The 17,410-nt window shown below is 45.9% G+C and overlaps 1 protein-coding gene across 1 annotated transcript in view; it reads right to left on the bottom strand.

Moving 5' to 3' along the window:
- The window catches only part of LOC141052977 (uncharacterized), a 137,755-nt gene that overhangs the window by 99,303 nt on the left and 21,042 nt on the right, over window positions 1–17,410 (bottom strand). The window contains 1 exon segment of the mRNA XM_073550305.1: window positions 16,899–16,937. Within this exon segment, the coding sequence (XP_073406406.1) occupies window positions 16,899–16,937 (39 nt within the window).

The following is a 17,410-nucleotide window of genomic DNA, read 5'->3' as shown; positions in this document are numbered from 1 at the left end:
CTCCTATCTCTCTGACCGCTCCTTTACTGTATCTTTTGCCGGTTCCTCCTCCTCTCACCTTCCCCTTACTGTTGGAGTTCCTCAAGGATCGGTTCTAGGCCCCCTCCTCTTCTCCTTCTACACTGCCCCTATTGGTCAATCAGTAGATTTGGTTTCCAGTACCATCTCTATGCTGATGACACCCAATTATACGTTTCTCCTGACATCACGCCAGCCTTTCTAGAAAACACCGGCAATTGTCTAAACGCTGTGTCTAACATCCTGTCCTCACTATATCTGAAACTGAACCTGTCAAAGACTGAACTCCTTGTTTCCTCCCTCTACAAATGTATCTATACCCGACATTGCCATTTCTGTGTGTGGTTCCACTATTACTCCCCAGCAACATGCCCGCTGTCTTGGGGTCATACTTGACTCCGAGCTTTCCTTTGCCCCCCACATTCGATCACTGGCTCGCTCTTGTCATCTGCACCTCAAAAACATTTCTAGAATTCGACCTTTTCTTACTTTTGACTCTGCAAAAACTCTTATTGTTTCTCTTATTCATTCTCGTCTCGACTATTGTAACTCTCTTCTAATCGGTCTCCCTCTTACCAAACTCTCCCCTCTCCAATCTGTCTTGAATGCTGCAGCCAGGATCATATTCCTCACCAATCGTTACACTGATGCCTCTACCTTGTGCCAGTCATTACACTGGCTACCCATCCACTCCAGAATTCAGTATAAACTTATTACCCTCACCCACAAAGCCCTCCATGGCTCAGCATCACCCTACATCTCCTCCCTTGTTTCAGTATACCACCCTACCCACGCCCTCCGTTCTGCTGATGACCTGAGGTTAGCATCTTCAATAATCAGAACCTCCCACTCCCGTCTCCAAGACTTTACACGTGCTGTGCCAATTCTTTGGAATGCACTTCCAGGTCAATATGATTAGTCCCCAATCCCCACAATTTTAAGCGTGCCCTGAAAACGCATTTATTCAGACTGTCCTATCGCCTCAACACATTAACCTGATCTATCTGAATGGGAGAAGACACAGATTAGATATTAGAAAAAACTTTTTGACAGTTAGAGTGATCAATGAGTGGAACAGGCTGCCACGAGAAGTGGTGAGTTCTCCTTCAATGGAAGTCTTCAAATAGAGGCTGGACAGGCATCTGACTGGGATGATTTAGCGAATCCTGCTTTGAGCAGGGGGTTGGACCAGATGGCCCAGGAGGTCCCTTCCAACTCTACGATTCTATCCCTGTGTGGCACAGCCAAAAGTTTTACCATAACCAGGTTCCCCACATCATGTTCTCACATGCTTTATGCATCCATTAGCCCTCTGTGTCTGTACTGTTACACACTTAACAATATGGCTGGTCCATACAATCAGGGCAACCGTTACCACCCACCTTTCATGTCTACCTCTTTCCTCATAGACTGTAAGCTTGCGAGCAGGGCCCTCATTCCTCTTGGTATTTGTTATAATTTATGTGATTATTGTTATGCTGTAATGTCTATTGTCTGTACAAATCCCTCTGAAATGTAAAGTGCTGCGGAATATGTCGGCGCTATAGAAATAAAATTTATTATTATATTATTATTATTCAGGAGTATGAGGAAGTGGTGGAAATTCAGCAGTGCATACCTGTGGGAACAGAAGAACATCTCGGTCAGATGGTGGTGATGACAATACTGTAGGGGTCATGAGTGGTCAAATGCATTCTAGAATTCTAGTCTAATTCAGAATACTTAGAAATATGTACTTTGAAATATGGATATATATAATATTCATTATGTAAACTAGGGGGCAGGTCAGTGAGGGATCAGTGACCTGACAGAAGCCATCACATGAATTCCCCCACACAATAAAGATTAAACAACAACCACAAGACGGACTTCATCAAAGTATCACTTTAAGGCCGGCGTCACACTAGAGAGGAATACAGACGAGTGAGAGGCGTTAAAAAATGCATTGCACACGGACCAATGATTCTCTATGGGGTAGCTCCCATCAGCCGTATTTTTCTTGAGTATTTTCTACGGTCCGTGCCAATCGCAGCATGCTGCGATTGTCAGCGTATTACGACCGTAGTACGCCAATGCAAGTCTATGAATGCGCAAAAAAAAAAGCATTACACACGGACCACCCGTGTGACTTGCGAGAAATATGCAAGACTTCTCTTGGTGACCGGAAATGGGCCAATCCATCATCAGGAAGCTTAGACATGCAAATTAGCTCAAAAAGCGCTCCAGACATCCAGGAAGTACGCCTCCATGGAGTCCTGCAGCGCCATGTCTGGCCACATTAATGTGGAGCTCCTAATTGTATTGGTCCAGGAAAGGCCCGAACTTTGGGACCAACGGGATGCCCATTATTCTGACCGGGGCCGCAAAGAGGTGGCATGGAGGCGCATCTGTGTGCACGTGTTCCCAGACTATGCCCAACGGCCACGTGAGGAGCAACAACACATTCGTAAGTAATTGTCATTTTTACCAATCAGCTTAAAGGCCAGAAGTGAGGTTTTTTTTAAATGTAACCCCTACAATCCTATACTGTGTATGTAGGTATCTCTGTTTGCTAAAGAAAAATGTATCTAAAAACCACCCCCTACTAGGCCACGTGACTATGTGAAATGTTTGGAATATTGCTTGGCACAATTCCCAAAGGTTACAGTCCCTTTTCACTTCACATTGCAGTTGAGGATGTGATGAGACGCTGGCGCAGCATTCGCGACCACTACCGGCGGGAAAGACAGCAGAGGGCCAGGAGTGGGGCAGCAGCACCGACCAAGCGGAAATACATCTATTTTGACCGCTTGCCATTTTTGGCACCCAGTATGGATCTCAGACCGTAAGTACAGACATCACACCACATGACACATATGCTGTTTAGGGTCAGAGCTAGATTTTGTTTTTTGAACATTTCCTAACAGAACTCAGTCCCAACTGTCACGGTCACGTGTGTATGGACGCAGCTGTTACCGCAAGGCGAACCCATAACACACGTGACCCTGGATACACCGCCTCCAGTGGGGCGCATTTAAATAATAAAACGTGCAGGTGGATACGCCGCCTCCACCTGGCGAATTTAGGTATTACACGTTATACAATAATCAAATAATAAAGGGGAACCTGGGTAACTTTAACAATGGTGGGCCCTGCGATAGGGAAAGGGGGACGTGGAGACCTCCTAAGCTCCCCTGAGCCAGTGTCCCTGCACTCCTAACATTCCCTATACAGGCTCCGCACCTGTCGCCGCACGCGAACCTTAACCCCTTGCTCGCTCTGACCCTAAACCCTCACTAGGGAATGGGTTGGTGCGGAGACTAATCCCACCACTGCACTAATAACACACATGAGGAAAGAGACAATACAGGGGGAACACCACTTAGCTTTGCTCTGTTGCGTGCGCTCCTAGCAACAGAGCCCACCACCTGCGTGCATCTTCTCCTCCACCTGGATCCATCACCATAACAGGATCCTTCACCCTAGTGCAGCCTTGGAGCAGAGTCCACCACCAGTTGCTGCTGCTTAGAACCAGAGTCCCAAAGATGAGTTCAGCTTCTGCCACGAAGGCAAGCATGCTTGAGTCCAGCTCAGCAGCCAAGTCCCACATGGTGAGTGCCACTCTCCATAGTCGCCACTCCACCAGTCCATGCAGACACTTCCCGCCGACACCATCACTGCGACCCCACCAAGCCATGCCAGCCCTTTGTCCAAACACCATAGCTGAAACACGTCCCCCCTGGCTAAGCTGCGCAGGACTCCTCTCCAGCTCCATCCTTCCACCAGGCTCTCAAACTCAGAATGAAACAATCTCACAATATCACAGGCAGTGATTGCACACCCCTAGCACACCTTTATAGGGTGTCACACCTGATACATAATTACGTGCACAAAAACCTCAAGTGCAATACCACTAAACACCACCGGGGACAGTCAAGACACCTTGGAACTTTCCAAAGTAAAAAAAGTTCACCCAGTGCAATTTAAAACTGTCAGATCATGACAGTACCCCCTCCTTAATGAGGGGCCTCTGGACCCTCAAGACCACCCCTCATTAGGGAAACACCTACAGCGGGGACGCCCAGACCCTGAGTTCACCCCACCATTACCTGACACTCCAGGTTTATGACAAACACACCGCTGGTATTGGCAATAAAGTTCGTTTTGGAGGCACCACTCCTCTCCACAGCGCCGGCCTGGTGAACAAGTTTATGTAAGTGTATGTTTGTTAAGAGCTGATCAGACTCCAAAACACATTTCCACAAGATGTTTTTTGGTGGCCACCCATACATGCTCGTTCACACACAGGTCCGGACCTGAACGTTTATTACACACATTCGTTTGTCATAAATTTGGTGAACTCCTTCTGGACACGACAACAGAGGCGTCCCCCTGTGTCACCACACTCACACCCCCGCTATTCACCAAGGGACACCACCCTCCAACCCTTTCACCATGAGGTCTGCGCCTCCAGGGTTGGTTAATGGCGAGGGTTGAGATTTGTCCCTACTCCCCCGCAGCACACCTGCTGCACACACCAGGAGGAGAAGGGGACGGGAAATGGAGGAAATATACACTCGCTGGTCGCCTCCACACAACCAGGAGGGCGGCTTCTTCGGTGGTATTGAAGATTTGGCGTAAACCCCACGGACTATCACACCAGTCAGCTCACCACAGGGGCGTACCCCTTCACCTCGGGGAATACCAGGCAGCTCCGTGGGGCACCATTCCTCCCACCTGCCTGGGTGCGCCCGCATGCATGAACCAGTCCCGCTCCCCAGCAGCGACTCTAGGGGGCTTTTAGCCAGACCGCAGCCGCCATTTTTTTTTTTTGATTTTCTGGTTAGCTGAGCAGAGGCCCCAGACCCTGATAACTGCTGCTGCAGCGGCACTAACACACCTTGCCGCTCCCCACACCTCAGTGAGGCCCGGCAGCAAATACCATAGGTCTCCACATGGCCAAGGCTCACCAGAAAAAAAAAACTGTAGGGCCTGTGATAATGTCACGGTCACGTGTGTCTGGACGCAGCTGTTACCGCAAGGCGAACCCATAACACACGTGACCCTGGATACACCGCCTCTAGTGGGGCGCATTTAAATAATAAAACGTGCAGGTGGATACGCCGCCTCCACCTGGCGAATTTAGGTATTACACATTATACAATAATCAAGTAATAAAGGGGGAACCTGGGTAACTTTAACAATGGTGGGCCCTGCGATAGGGAAAGGGGGACGTGGAGACCTCCTAAGCTCCCCTGAGCCAGTGTCCCTGCACTCCTAACATTCCCTATACAGGCTCCGCACCTGTCGCCGCACGCGAACCTTAGCCCCTTGCTCGCCCTGACCCTAAACCCTCACTAGGGAATGGGTTGGTGCGGAGACTAATCCCACCACTGCACTAATAACACACATGAGGAAAGAGACAATACAGGGGGAACACCACTTAGCTTTGCTCTGTTGCGTGCGCTCCTAGCAACAGAGCCCACCACCTGCGTGCATCTTCTCCTCCACCTGGATCCATCACCATAACAGGATCCTTCACCCTAGTGCAGCCTTGGAGCAGAGTCCACCACCAGTTGCTGCTGCTTAGAACCAGAGTCCCAAAGATGAGTTCAGCTTCTGCCACGAAGGCAAGCATGCTTGAGTCCAGCTCAGCAGCCAAGTCCCACATGGTGAGTGCCACTCTCCATAGTCGCCACTCCACCAGTCCATGCAGACACTTCCCGCCGACACCATCACTGCGACCCCACCACGCCATGCCAGCCCTTCGTCCAGACACCATAGCTGAAACACGTCCCCCCTGGCTAAGCTGCGCAGGACTCCTCTCCAGCTCCATCCTTCCACCAGGCTCACAAACTCAGAATGAAACAATCTCACAATATCACAGGCAGTGATTGCACACCCTTAGCACACCTTTATAGGGTGTCACACCTGATACATAATTACGTGCACAAAAACCTAAAGTGCAATACCACTAAACACCACCGGGGACAGTCAAGACACCTTGGAACTTTCCAAAGTTAAAAAAGGTCACCCAGTGCAATTTAAAACTGTCAGATCATGACACCAACCTCACAGAGAGGGAGACAGGCTCGGATACTGAGCCCATTATAGACCCGGACGGGGGATGTGAAGAGGTGGCTGGCCCATCTTCTGACCAGTGCTTTTGCAACCCCCAAGCTTCACCAGCATCAGGACCAGCATCAGGTTCTGGACCTGGTCCAGACCCAGCAGAGCCACCAGCATCCAGCAGCTTAGAAGACCCTGGCAACAGCAGCAGCCCTACTGGCCGTGTTGAGGGGTCCCCCCAGCCTGCAGCCGTAGGCCGGCGTGGGAGACGGAGAAGGGACAACACTGTCTCTGATACCTGGAGGCATGTAGACACAAGTGTCCTAAATTACCTGTCAAGGGCTGCCCGGGATGAGGGTGAAGAGGTATATTCCCGAAGCCTGGCCTGGTACCTCCGTCCCCTACCCCGTGAGGTGAGGCTACGTGTGCGAGGATCCATTCAGATCCTAATTGATGCATGCACACACCCAAATAACCCATGAGTTGTTTGAGTATCTTGAGAGGTGGCAGCTCTCAACCCGTAACCGTCTCCGCCTTGTCCGACAACCAGCTGTGCATGCTCAATTAGGATCTGAGTGTCCGCCTGCACGTGTGCCTACACCTCCACCCATTCCCCCCCCAAACCAACCTTGGCAACAACATGGCCAAATGGCAGCCTATAACCAACCTGCCCAATATGGCCACTTGTACAGACCTGGTGTTGGAGGCTGGCCCCAACCTGGGTTTGAACGACATGGTCATATTGGGGGGTATGATGGACGTGGCTACAATCAGCCACAGGATTATAATCGACAGTATCCTTATGGTCTCTTTGGTGCGCAGCTGCAGGAACATAGCCACATATTCCCACAGGACCAGGATCATCCACCCCAACAGGGTGATGTTCAAGCTGGGCACCCCAACACCCAACAAAGAGATGAAGGCCTCCCACCATCACCTCTGCCAAGCTACCAGTAGTTGTAAAATACATAATTGTTTTATTTTTTGTTTTTGTTGGTATTTATCATTTCTTGTTACCCATATGTGTGTCAAAAAATGCAAATGGTATATACAGAAAAGGCTAAATGGCCTGGGCAATATCTGTCATATGAAAAAAATATGGTAAACCGTATTCTAAGCTATATTTCGCATTTATAAAACATTTGAAAATGCATCTTTGGCCTTCTTCGGGAATTATTTTAGGCATTTGATTAAGTAAGTCAACTTTATCACATATAAACAGACAACACAAATCATAGAACACCCAAAAAAAATTCCACACCTTCAGTCACATCAGATGAGGAGCAATCATGCAGTCTAGTGAAGTTATGGAGGACTACACAAGGTTTGATGACCTCATTGACGTTGGCTTCACTCAGCTGAATGGCAGACTGGAGGACACGCCATTTGGCACAAAGAATGCCGAAGGCACACTCCAACAGTCTTCGGGTACGTGAAAGGCGCAAATTAAAAATCCTGCGCCGGTGGTCAAGGTTTCTGCGCGGGTATGGCCTCATGACATGCCTGGTCAATTGGAAGGCTTCATCCCCCACTAGGACATAAGGCACCGCTTCTTGATTTGAGCCTGGCAGCTGACGTGGTGGTGGTAGGTCCATCAGGTTATTGCGCAGCCGCCGACCCAAAATGGAAGAATTGAAGACTCGAGAGTCTCCAGTTCTTCCATAAGCCCCAATGTCTACAATTATAAACCTGTAGTTACTGTCAACCAGAGTGAACAAAACTACAGAAAAATATTGTTTATAATTATAGAATTGGGACCCTGAGTTCGGCGGCTTACGCACACAGATGTGCTTCCCATCCAGGGCTGTATCCTGTTCATTTAGACACTGTTCACATGTTCAGGTTTTAAATACATTAGATAGGGACTGCTTCGTGAAGGGTTACCGTGACGTGGTGAAGCGGCTTGGTATACATTTTTTTGCAAAAAACGTATCGACTAAATACCCTGTATTTGTTATACAGCACTTGCTGATTACTGTTATGTTTTTTACTGCAGAGTATTTTTGCAAATTTGTCATTTTGTGTTCTCTTGTTGTGTTTCAGCCATTGGGTGGTGTGAGCATTGTCTTACTGACTTGTTCACACTTGTGCATGTCACATGTTTTTAATCTGTTTTTCCTTGCTAAGCATGGTTTGGGAGACCCCACCCCTCTCCTGTGTGACATGCACATAAATGAGCTGTCTTACACCACAAGCCCATATGCTAGGAGGCGCCTGTCTGTATCCTGTTCATTTAGACACTGTTCACATGTTCAGGTTTTAAATACATTAGATAGGGACTGCTTCGTGAAAGGTTACCGTGACGTGGTGAAGCGGCTTGGTATACATTTTTTGCAAAAAACGTATCAACTAAATACCCTGTATTTGTTATACAGCACTTGCTGATTACTGTTATGTTTTTTACTGCAGAGTATTTTTGCAAATTTGTCATTTTGTGTTCTCTTGTTGTGTTTCAGGTGTAAACAGGGAGCCCGGGTTGCTGAGGCGTACTGCTCAGAGTTTAGGAGGTGGGCCACTGACTCTCAGTGGAATGACCCTGCACTTAGAAGTCAATTTGTGCAGGGTCTGTCTCTAAAGTTGCAGGATACTCTGGTGCAGTACGCTGCCCCCAGGTCGCTGGAGGCTGCCATGTCCCTTGCCATCCGGGTGGATAGACACCTTGGGGAGAGACATACACAAAATGTGCCCCCTGTAGTCCTCGTTAGGGAGGAGGACCCACCAGTGCGGATGGAGGAACCCAAGCAGCCCGGTGTTTTTGGTACAAAAAAGGATTGTCTGCGGTTCGCCGTGGTGGTGGGGTATGCTTTTCATGTGGGAAGCCGGGCCATTTCATGAGAGCCTGCCAAGTCTCCAGACGAACCTATGCAAGTAGGAGGAGCTAGTTTGTGTACGGAGCTGCCTACGGTTCGGGGAGTGGTGTCGGCATGTTTTTACTGTGGGCAGACTGGTCATGTCCTGAAGGCTTGCCCAACCCACGCCAAATTATCTGTGCCATCTTAGAAGCCGCGTTCCCCTGGTCGCTTGGAGGGAGGCGACCAGGGAGTGTATATTTCCTCCATTTTGCCCTCCCAAGGTACTATGTCAGCAGAGGTGTTGGCTGGCGGAGTACCGAAGGTGATTGGCGGGCGAGGGAAGTAGTCAGCTGGGGGGAGTGGTGTGAGGGCTGCTGCCTAGGGACTACTGTCTCTGCCGTCTCTCTTCAACCGACCCCTTTCTCTCCAGTGAGAGCAGCAGATGTGCTGCAGGAGAGTAGGGGCAAGGCTCAACCCTCGCCATTAGTCAACCCTGGGAGGCGCAGACCTCGTGGTGGAAGGGGTCGGAGGGTGGTGTACCCCATGGTGAATTGCGGGGGTGTGAGTGTGGTGACACAGGGGGATGCCTCTGTAGTCGATCCCAGAAAGAGTTCACCGAATTGTGACAAACGAATGTGTGGCAATAAATGTTCAGGTCCGGACCTGTGTGTGAACGAGCATGTATGGGTGGCCACCAAAAAACATCCAGTGGAAGTGTGTTGCGGAGTCTTACCAGCTCGTACCAAACATACACAACTCGTTCCCCAGGTCGGCGCTTCGGAGATGTGTGGTGCCTCCGGAACATACATTGCCAATACCAGCGGTGCTCGTTTGTCATAAACCTGACGTGCAGGTAGTTGCTGGGGTGAACTCTGGACCTGGGCGTCCCCGCAGTAGGTGGTTCCCTGATGGGGAGCGGTCTTGAGGGTCCAGAGGCCCCTCATTAAGGGGAGTGTACTGTCATGATCCATGCTGGATCAGGACTGATAAAAGCACAGGTAACCTTTTTTTTTTCCTTAAGCTGTGCTTAAGTTTGGTTTTTGCCCCCGGTGGCCATTAGGATTATTGCACTGTGGTGTCATTTGTTCTAAGTTTGCCCCCGTGGTGGTGAGCGTCATTGCACTCTAGTCTCTCAAGTGCACATGATTATTATGCAGGTGTGATTGCTGGCTCTGCTGTAAAAGAGTCACAGGTGTTGCAATCAGTGTTGGAGATAGTGTTCATTTCAACCATCCTTGGTGGAGGAAGGATCTTGAGAGAGGTCCTGGCAGCTCTGTCAGAGCCCTGGTGTCAAAGGAGTCATAGGTGATTTCCTGGTAGCTCTGACAGAGCTTGGTGGCAGCGATTCAGCAGGAGAGCTGCATGCTGGTGGTGGACTCTGTTGCCAGGAGCAAGTGCAAGAGAGTAAAGCTAAGTTGTGTTTCCCCATTTGTTTTCTCTTTAGTGTGTATTAGTACAGCGGTGGGGCCAGTGCCTGCGCCACCCAGCTCCCTAGCAAGGGATAGGTGTAGGGTGTGCTAGGGCGACAGGTTCCTGATCGGCGCCCGGTGCGGAACCGGCATAGGGAACGTTAGGGACACTGAGTCAGGGGAGTGCAAGAGGTCGCCACGTCCCCTTTCCCTATCGCAGGGCCCACCGTTGTAACTGTTTTCCTACCTCTTGTCTTGTTTTAGCTACCGGCCTGCGAGCCGTGTCACACAGGACAGTATCATGTGCCGCGTCCTGTTGTTTTAGATACCGGCCTGCGAGCCATGTCACACAGGACGGGTCCACGTGACAGCCGGATATTGTCGATCGCCCAATCAAAAACTCTAGATGGAGTGCTGCATAAGAAAGGCCAGTTGAGAGGAACCTACAATTAAACAAATGTAGAAAATATATACATTAAAATACATGCTCAATAATGCACACATTACATATAGAACACCAGAACAGTGTGTAAGAAGCTAGGCGAACAATACATATACACATGTCCCACGGCTATGTAATGTGGAATAACACATCAAAGTGTTCTAACTTTGAGAGCATATATTTGGTACCAATACCTAATGTTCTTGGCCAAAAAGGGGTTACTGAGTAAGAGAATTATTTGAGAAAATAATCATCTACATACATTCGGTAGTTGAGAAATACATACCGTAACGTAAGGAGAAGCCGCTTCTCTGCAGAGATACATTTGCGCATCCAGGTGTCCTGGAAGGTGATCCCTGGGCGCACTGTCTCCAACAAAACATCAAAGGTAGAAACGGTCATCCGACAATAGAGGAAAAACTTGTCAGGATGTGTCCTCAGAGCTGCATAAAGCCTGTGAAAATGGCCTTTATTGAGGCGTTGTCTCAAATGCAGATGCACCCACATTCGTCTCCTCCTCCTCAGATCCACAATCACTGGGTATGGCTGGCCAAAGCGCCGGGACAAAACCCAGTTGAACAGAACACGGTCAGTTGGGGTGAACTGAAGTGTGTCAGACATGTTTGCCAACAACCACCAAGACACTAACCCAAGCAGAGCACCAAAATGGGTAGATTGGTGGCTGCCACCTGATGTTGAGGCAATAAATAGGGTTGGTGCTGATGATTTAAATTATGTGCAGGACTCAAAACCGTTAAATGTCCATTTTGCAAGGTTGCGAGAAAAAAAAAAACTATACGGATCACATACAGATTACATACGGATGCTTACATGAGAAAAATACGCAGCCACACCCTGACAACGGATGACATACGGCGCACTATTTAGGGACCATTTATGCGTATTATGGACGTAAAATACGGTCCGTATTTTCTACGTTGTGTGTGACTCCAGCCTAATCAGGTAAACGGCACCACACTGACAGCGTCTGCAGTTTACTCTGCTCAATCCTGCTGACAGGTTCCCTTTAACAACACTATTAATCCTAGAGTGAAGTGGTTGCTACACTCTGATCACATATACATCCCCGCAATATAACTTTCAGCTCTATTTCAGGGGATAATTGCAGCATAGGGCAGATTGGTGAAAAGGGTGGATTAATTTACTTATTTCACTTCCACCACCCTGGGCAATCCGTTCAGGTTGCATTTCATGCCTGTTTTTGGGCAAAGGTCAACTCTAACACATGGTATTGATGCATTTTAAATCTGTAAACTTTGTTAAAGGTGGGTAACCTGCAATCATATTTTTGGTCCGCAATGGGCTATTTCTGATAAGTTATCTATTCAGCTAGTGCTCCGTTGTGTTTTTCAATCTTTGATATACGGTACATTGGGTTAGTATTGTATAGCATAAAGCTTATAAATCAATATTGGTCCTTTAGACTTGGAAACCAGTACAATAGACAAACAGGATTAGGTTATTCCAACAATAATTTTTGTCTTACACGAATTTACAGGAAGGTACTCCCTCTTGAATTTTAGATTACGTTTATTAGATTACCTCCCCCTGAATTGTAACATAGTAACATTGTTAGCACGCCAAAAAAAAGACATTTGTCCATCCAGTTCAGCCTATATTCCGTCAGAATAAATCACCAGATCTACGTCCTTCTAAAGAACCTAATCACTGTAAGATACAATATTGTTACGCTCCAGGAAGACATCCAGGCGTCTCTTGAACCCTTCGACTGAGTTCACCATCACCACCTCCTCAGGCAAGGAATTCCAGATTCTCACTGCCCTAACAGTAAAGAATCCTCTTCTATGTTGGTGGAAAAACCTTCTCTCCTCCAGGCACTGAGAATGCCCCCTTGTGACCATCACCTTCCTTGGTATAAACAGAACCTCGAAGATATATTTGCATTGTCCCCTTATATACTTATGCTTGGGTTATTAGATCGCCCCTCAGTCATCTTTTTTCTAGACTAAATAATCTTAATTTTGTTAATCTCTTTGGGTATTGTAGTTCCCTCATCCCCTTTATTAATTTTGCTGCCCTCCTTTGTACAAGCTCTAGTTCCATTATATCCTTCCTGAGCACCGGTGCCCAAAACTGTATACAGTACTCCATGTGCAGTCTAACAGGAGTTGTACAGAGGCAGTATAATGCTCTCATCATGTTTATTCAGACCTCTTTTAATGCACCCCATGATCCTGTTTGCCTTGGCAGCCACTGCCTGGCACTGGCTGCTCCAGGTAGATTTATTCCATTAGAGTACTCCATCTTGACAACTACAGGGAATCCTCTAAGATTTCTCTTTCATTTTATCCTATTTTATAATTACAATAATTCACACACTCCAGGCGATTCCAGATCACTACTTTCCCACATGGAGTTTTGTAAGGATCACTTTGATATCAGAAATAAACTTATAAAACATCTACTAGGGGAAACTGATCCAAATAAGCTCAGGAAGGAACCTGTGGTCTCTAACCATAGCAATTAAAATGTAAAAAAATATCAACATATTATTCCTAGAATTGGAAGATCATTATAAAATTGAAATCCAACACATCTTGGATGTAATGTTTCTAAAACTATATCTAAAACAAAACTTTTGTCCTCAGGGATTGAGGATGCCATTTGCTTCCCCTATCAAGGAGGATCTCTTTTTCACTCAAAATTGTGAGGTCTACATGTTGGAATGTTCACATGGCATGATCAATAGACTCATTCAGAAACGTAAGTCTATAACTTTATAAAAAACTCCATTGATTCAAGCTATCAGAAACTCACTAGCCCAATTCAGTGATAGTATAGAATTCAAAGGTATGGATAGAAATATTATATTCAGATTAAATAAATTTAAACAAGAATTTATTTTAAAAAAGTCAAATTTTTTTAAGGGATCGTAATGATTTAAAATTAGGACAACCAGCGTTGAAAACAGTTTGGCAACTCTTGGGGAGTGCTCCAATCTCACACATGAAGGACAAACCAGTACAAGGGATCACTGCACGTCCGAAATCTACAGTAACTCTTTCTTCATCACCCCATATAAAGATAAATATGGGTAAAACCAAAACTACTCTCCCCCCAAGTAAATCTCAAAACCATTACACCTACTATGGGAGTTCACAACCTGGACAACCACCAGGGAACTTTCAGAGATCTCCCTGATCATCCCACTAAAACCCACTAATAATCTTTATTTTTATATAGCGCTAACATATTCCACAGCGCTTAACAGTTTGCACATATTTTCATCACTGTCCTCAATGGGGCTCACAATCTAAATTCCCTATCAGTATGTCTTTGGAGTGTGAGAGGAAACCGAAGTGCCCGGAGGAAACCCACGCAAACATGGGGAGAACATACAAACTCCTTGCAGATGTTGTCCTTGGTGGGATTCGAACCCAGGACTCCAGCGCTGCAGCAGCGCTAACCACTGAGCCACCGTGCTGCCCTTAAGCAGTATGTTCCCGATACATACCTTCATTAACACCACTAACCAGATCCGTACTGTACACTGTCAAATCGAAAAACGGTTCCCCCAGACCTATTAACAATGATCAAGTTCATCAATCCAAGGGGCACAATTATAAGGGAGCCAAATATGGACCAATACAGGTGCTTCTCACAAAATTAGATCATCATCAAAAAGTTAATTTATTTCAGTTCTTCAAAACAAAAAGTGAAATTCATATTATATAGAGTCATTACACACAGAGTGATCTATTTCAAGTATTTATCTCTGTTAATGTTGATGATTATGGCTTACAGCCCATGAAAACCCAAAAGTCGTTATCTCAGTAAATTAGAATACTTTATAACACCAGCTTGAAAAATTATTTTAAAATCTGAAATGTTGGCCTACTGAAATGTATGTTCAGTAAATGCACTCAATACTTGGTCGGGGCTCCTTTTGCATCAATTACTGCATCAATGCGGCGTGGCATGGAGGCGATCGGCCTGTGGCACTGCTGAGGTGTTATGGAAGCCCAGGTTGCTTTGATAGCAGCCTTCAGCCCGTCTGCATTGTTGGGTCTGGTGTCTCTCATCTTCCTCTTAACAATACCTCAGATTCTCTATGAGGTTAAGGTAAGGTGAGTTTGCTGGCCAATTAAGCACAGTGATAATGTTGTTTTTAAACCAGGTATTGGTACTTTTGGCAGCGTGGACCGGTACCAAGTCCTGCTGGAGAATGAAGTTTCTATTTCCAAAAAGCTTGTCAGCAGAGGTAAGTATGAAGTGCTCTAAAATTTCCTGGTAGATCGCTGTGCTGACTTTGGTCTTGTTAAAACACAGTGGACCCACACCAGCAGATGACATGGCTCCCCAAACCATCTCTGATTGTGGAAACTTCACAATAGACATCAAGCAGCTTGGATTGTGTGCCTCTCCACTCTTCCTCCAGACTCTGGGACCTGGATTTCCAAATGAAATGCAAAATTTACGTTCATCTGAAAACAACACCTTGGATCACTGAGCAACAGTCCAGTTCTTTTTCTCCTTGGCCCAGGTAAGACGCATTTAGCATTGTCTATTGGTCATGAGTGGCTTGATACAAGGAATGCGACACTTGTAGCCCATGTCCTAGATGCGTCTGGAAGCAATGACTCCAGCAGCAGTCCACTCCTTGTGAATGTTCCCCAAATTTTTGAATGGCCTTTTCTTGACAATCCTTGCAAGGCTGCGGTACTCCTGGTTGCTTGTGCACCTTTTTCTACCACACTTTTTCCTTCCACTCAACTCTCCATTAATATGGTTAGATACAGCACCCTGTGAACAGCCAGCTTCTTAAGCAATGAGCTTTTGTGCCTTACCCTCCTTGTAGAGTGTCTCAATGATAGCCTTCTGGACATCTGTCAAGTCAGCAGTCTCCCCCATGATTGTGGAGCCTACTGAAACAGACAAGGGACCTTTATAAATGCTTAGGAAGCCTATGCAGGTGTTTTTGTTAATTATTCTAATTCACTGAGATAATGACTTTTGGATTTTCATTGGCTGTAATCCATAATTATCAACATTAACAGAAATAAACACTTGAAATAGATCACTCTGTTTGTAATGCCTCTATATGAGTTTCACTTTTTGTATTGAAGAACTGAAATAAATTAACTTTTTGATGATATTCTAATTTTGTGAGAAGAACCTTTATCTCTCATCATTGGTTCCACACAGGATCCCCCTGCCACAACAGGTGTCGAAATCCATTCTGCATCCAATAGACACCTCACCACAAATCAATTCAGTTTTGGGCGACACAGAACTTGATCTATCCTTCCTTACAGCACATAAAAAAACTCTGTGACATCATATGGTACATTACATGATGATAATCATGGAGTCATATAGAATACAAACAAATTTCCACTCATGTTCTAGAACTAATAAACCTAAGTTCATGGGTTTGGAAGAGGTAAAAACGTTATCTGGTCATTTCTGTAGCCCCAACTCATCTAGGACCATAGGACCACAGATGAACCCTGTGATTCAATAGAAACCTGTATTACAACATCAGCCAATTCTGAGTGTACCTTAGTCCAATGGAACCCACACTGGACAGAAGTCCTATGCCCCCCAAGTTTGTGAGGGAATCAAAAACCTCCTATTCCTGCCTGATGTCAAACAGTAAGAACCATAAAGCTTCACGTGATGATGACATAACTAGTTTGGAGTTGGGTGCATCTCTCCCACAGGAGAATGCGGTACCCTCCTCCATTCCCAATTTGTTCTCAAGAAAAATTACCTCTTTTTTTCCCCTTGGTCAGCACTCCGAATTGTCCACTAATAAGAAAAGCCGACCAAGGGGGTGCAGAAGAATCTCAAACTGTAAAAAAATCACAAAATCAACATACAAAAAAAAGAACCAGAACTAAGGATTTTCAATTTGTTTGATTACACTCTTAGAAATGGTAAGACTGTTGAACAGAGGTCTGTTTTTTGCCCAAATTTTTGGATCTAAATTCCTTTGTCAGACCAAATTTTTGTTAAATGTTTAGTCGAACCTGAAGGACCTGAACATCCAGGGGTTCGCCCATCACTATTCAAAACATTTCCCACATTCTTAATATGAACATTGCTTCTCCCTTGTGTGAACTCTAAGACTTGATTTATATGCCCAGCATTTCCCACACTGTGAACATGAAAAAGGCTTCTCCCCTGTGTGAGTTCTCTGGTGACTAACAAGCGATGATTTCTGTACAAAACATTTTCCACATTCTGAACACGAATATGGCTTCTCCCCTGTGTGAATTCTCTGGTGAATAAGAAGATCTGTTTTCTGAGAAAAACATTTTCCACATTCAGAACATGAATGTGGCTTCTCACCTGTGTGAATTTTCTTGTGTCTAACAAGGTGTGATTTCTGTACAAAACATTTTCCACATTCTGAACATGAAAAAGGCTTTTCCACTTGGTGAATTCTCTGGTGTAGAACAAGATGTGATTTAAGTCCAAAACATTTCCCACATTCTGAACATGAATATGGCTTCTCCCCAGTATGAATTATCTCATGCCTAACAAGATCTGATTTCCGTTTAAAACATTTTCCACAATTGGAACAAGTAAATCTCTTCTCAGTTTGAATTTTTTGACGTATAACAAAAGAAGTTTTTTGGGCAAAATTATTTCCATATTCTGAATATGCAATTGGCTTCTTTGCTTTAACAGTAATTGATGTTTCTCTGTCTCTT

Source organism: Dendrobates tinctorius, unplaced genomic scaffold (genome assembly GCF_039654945.1).
Source record: "Dendrobates tinctorius isolate UK_male_01 unplaced genomic scaffold, ASM3965494v1 ptg000164l, whole genome shotgun sequence".
NCBI classification, from domain to species: domain Eukaryota; kingdom Metazoa; phylum Chordata; class Amphibia; order Anura; family Dendrobatidae; genus Dendrobates; species Dendrobates tinctorius.
Note: the sequence above shows the minus strand (reverse complement) of the source record. Positions and strands in the feature narration are given on the sequence as shown.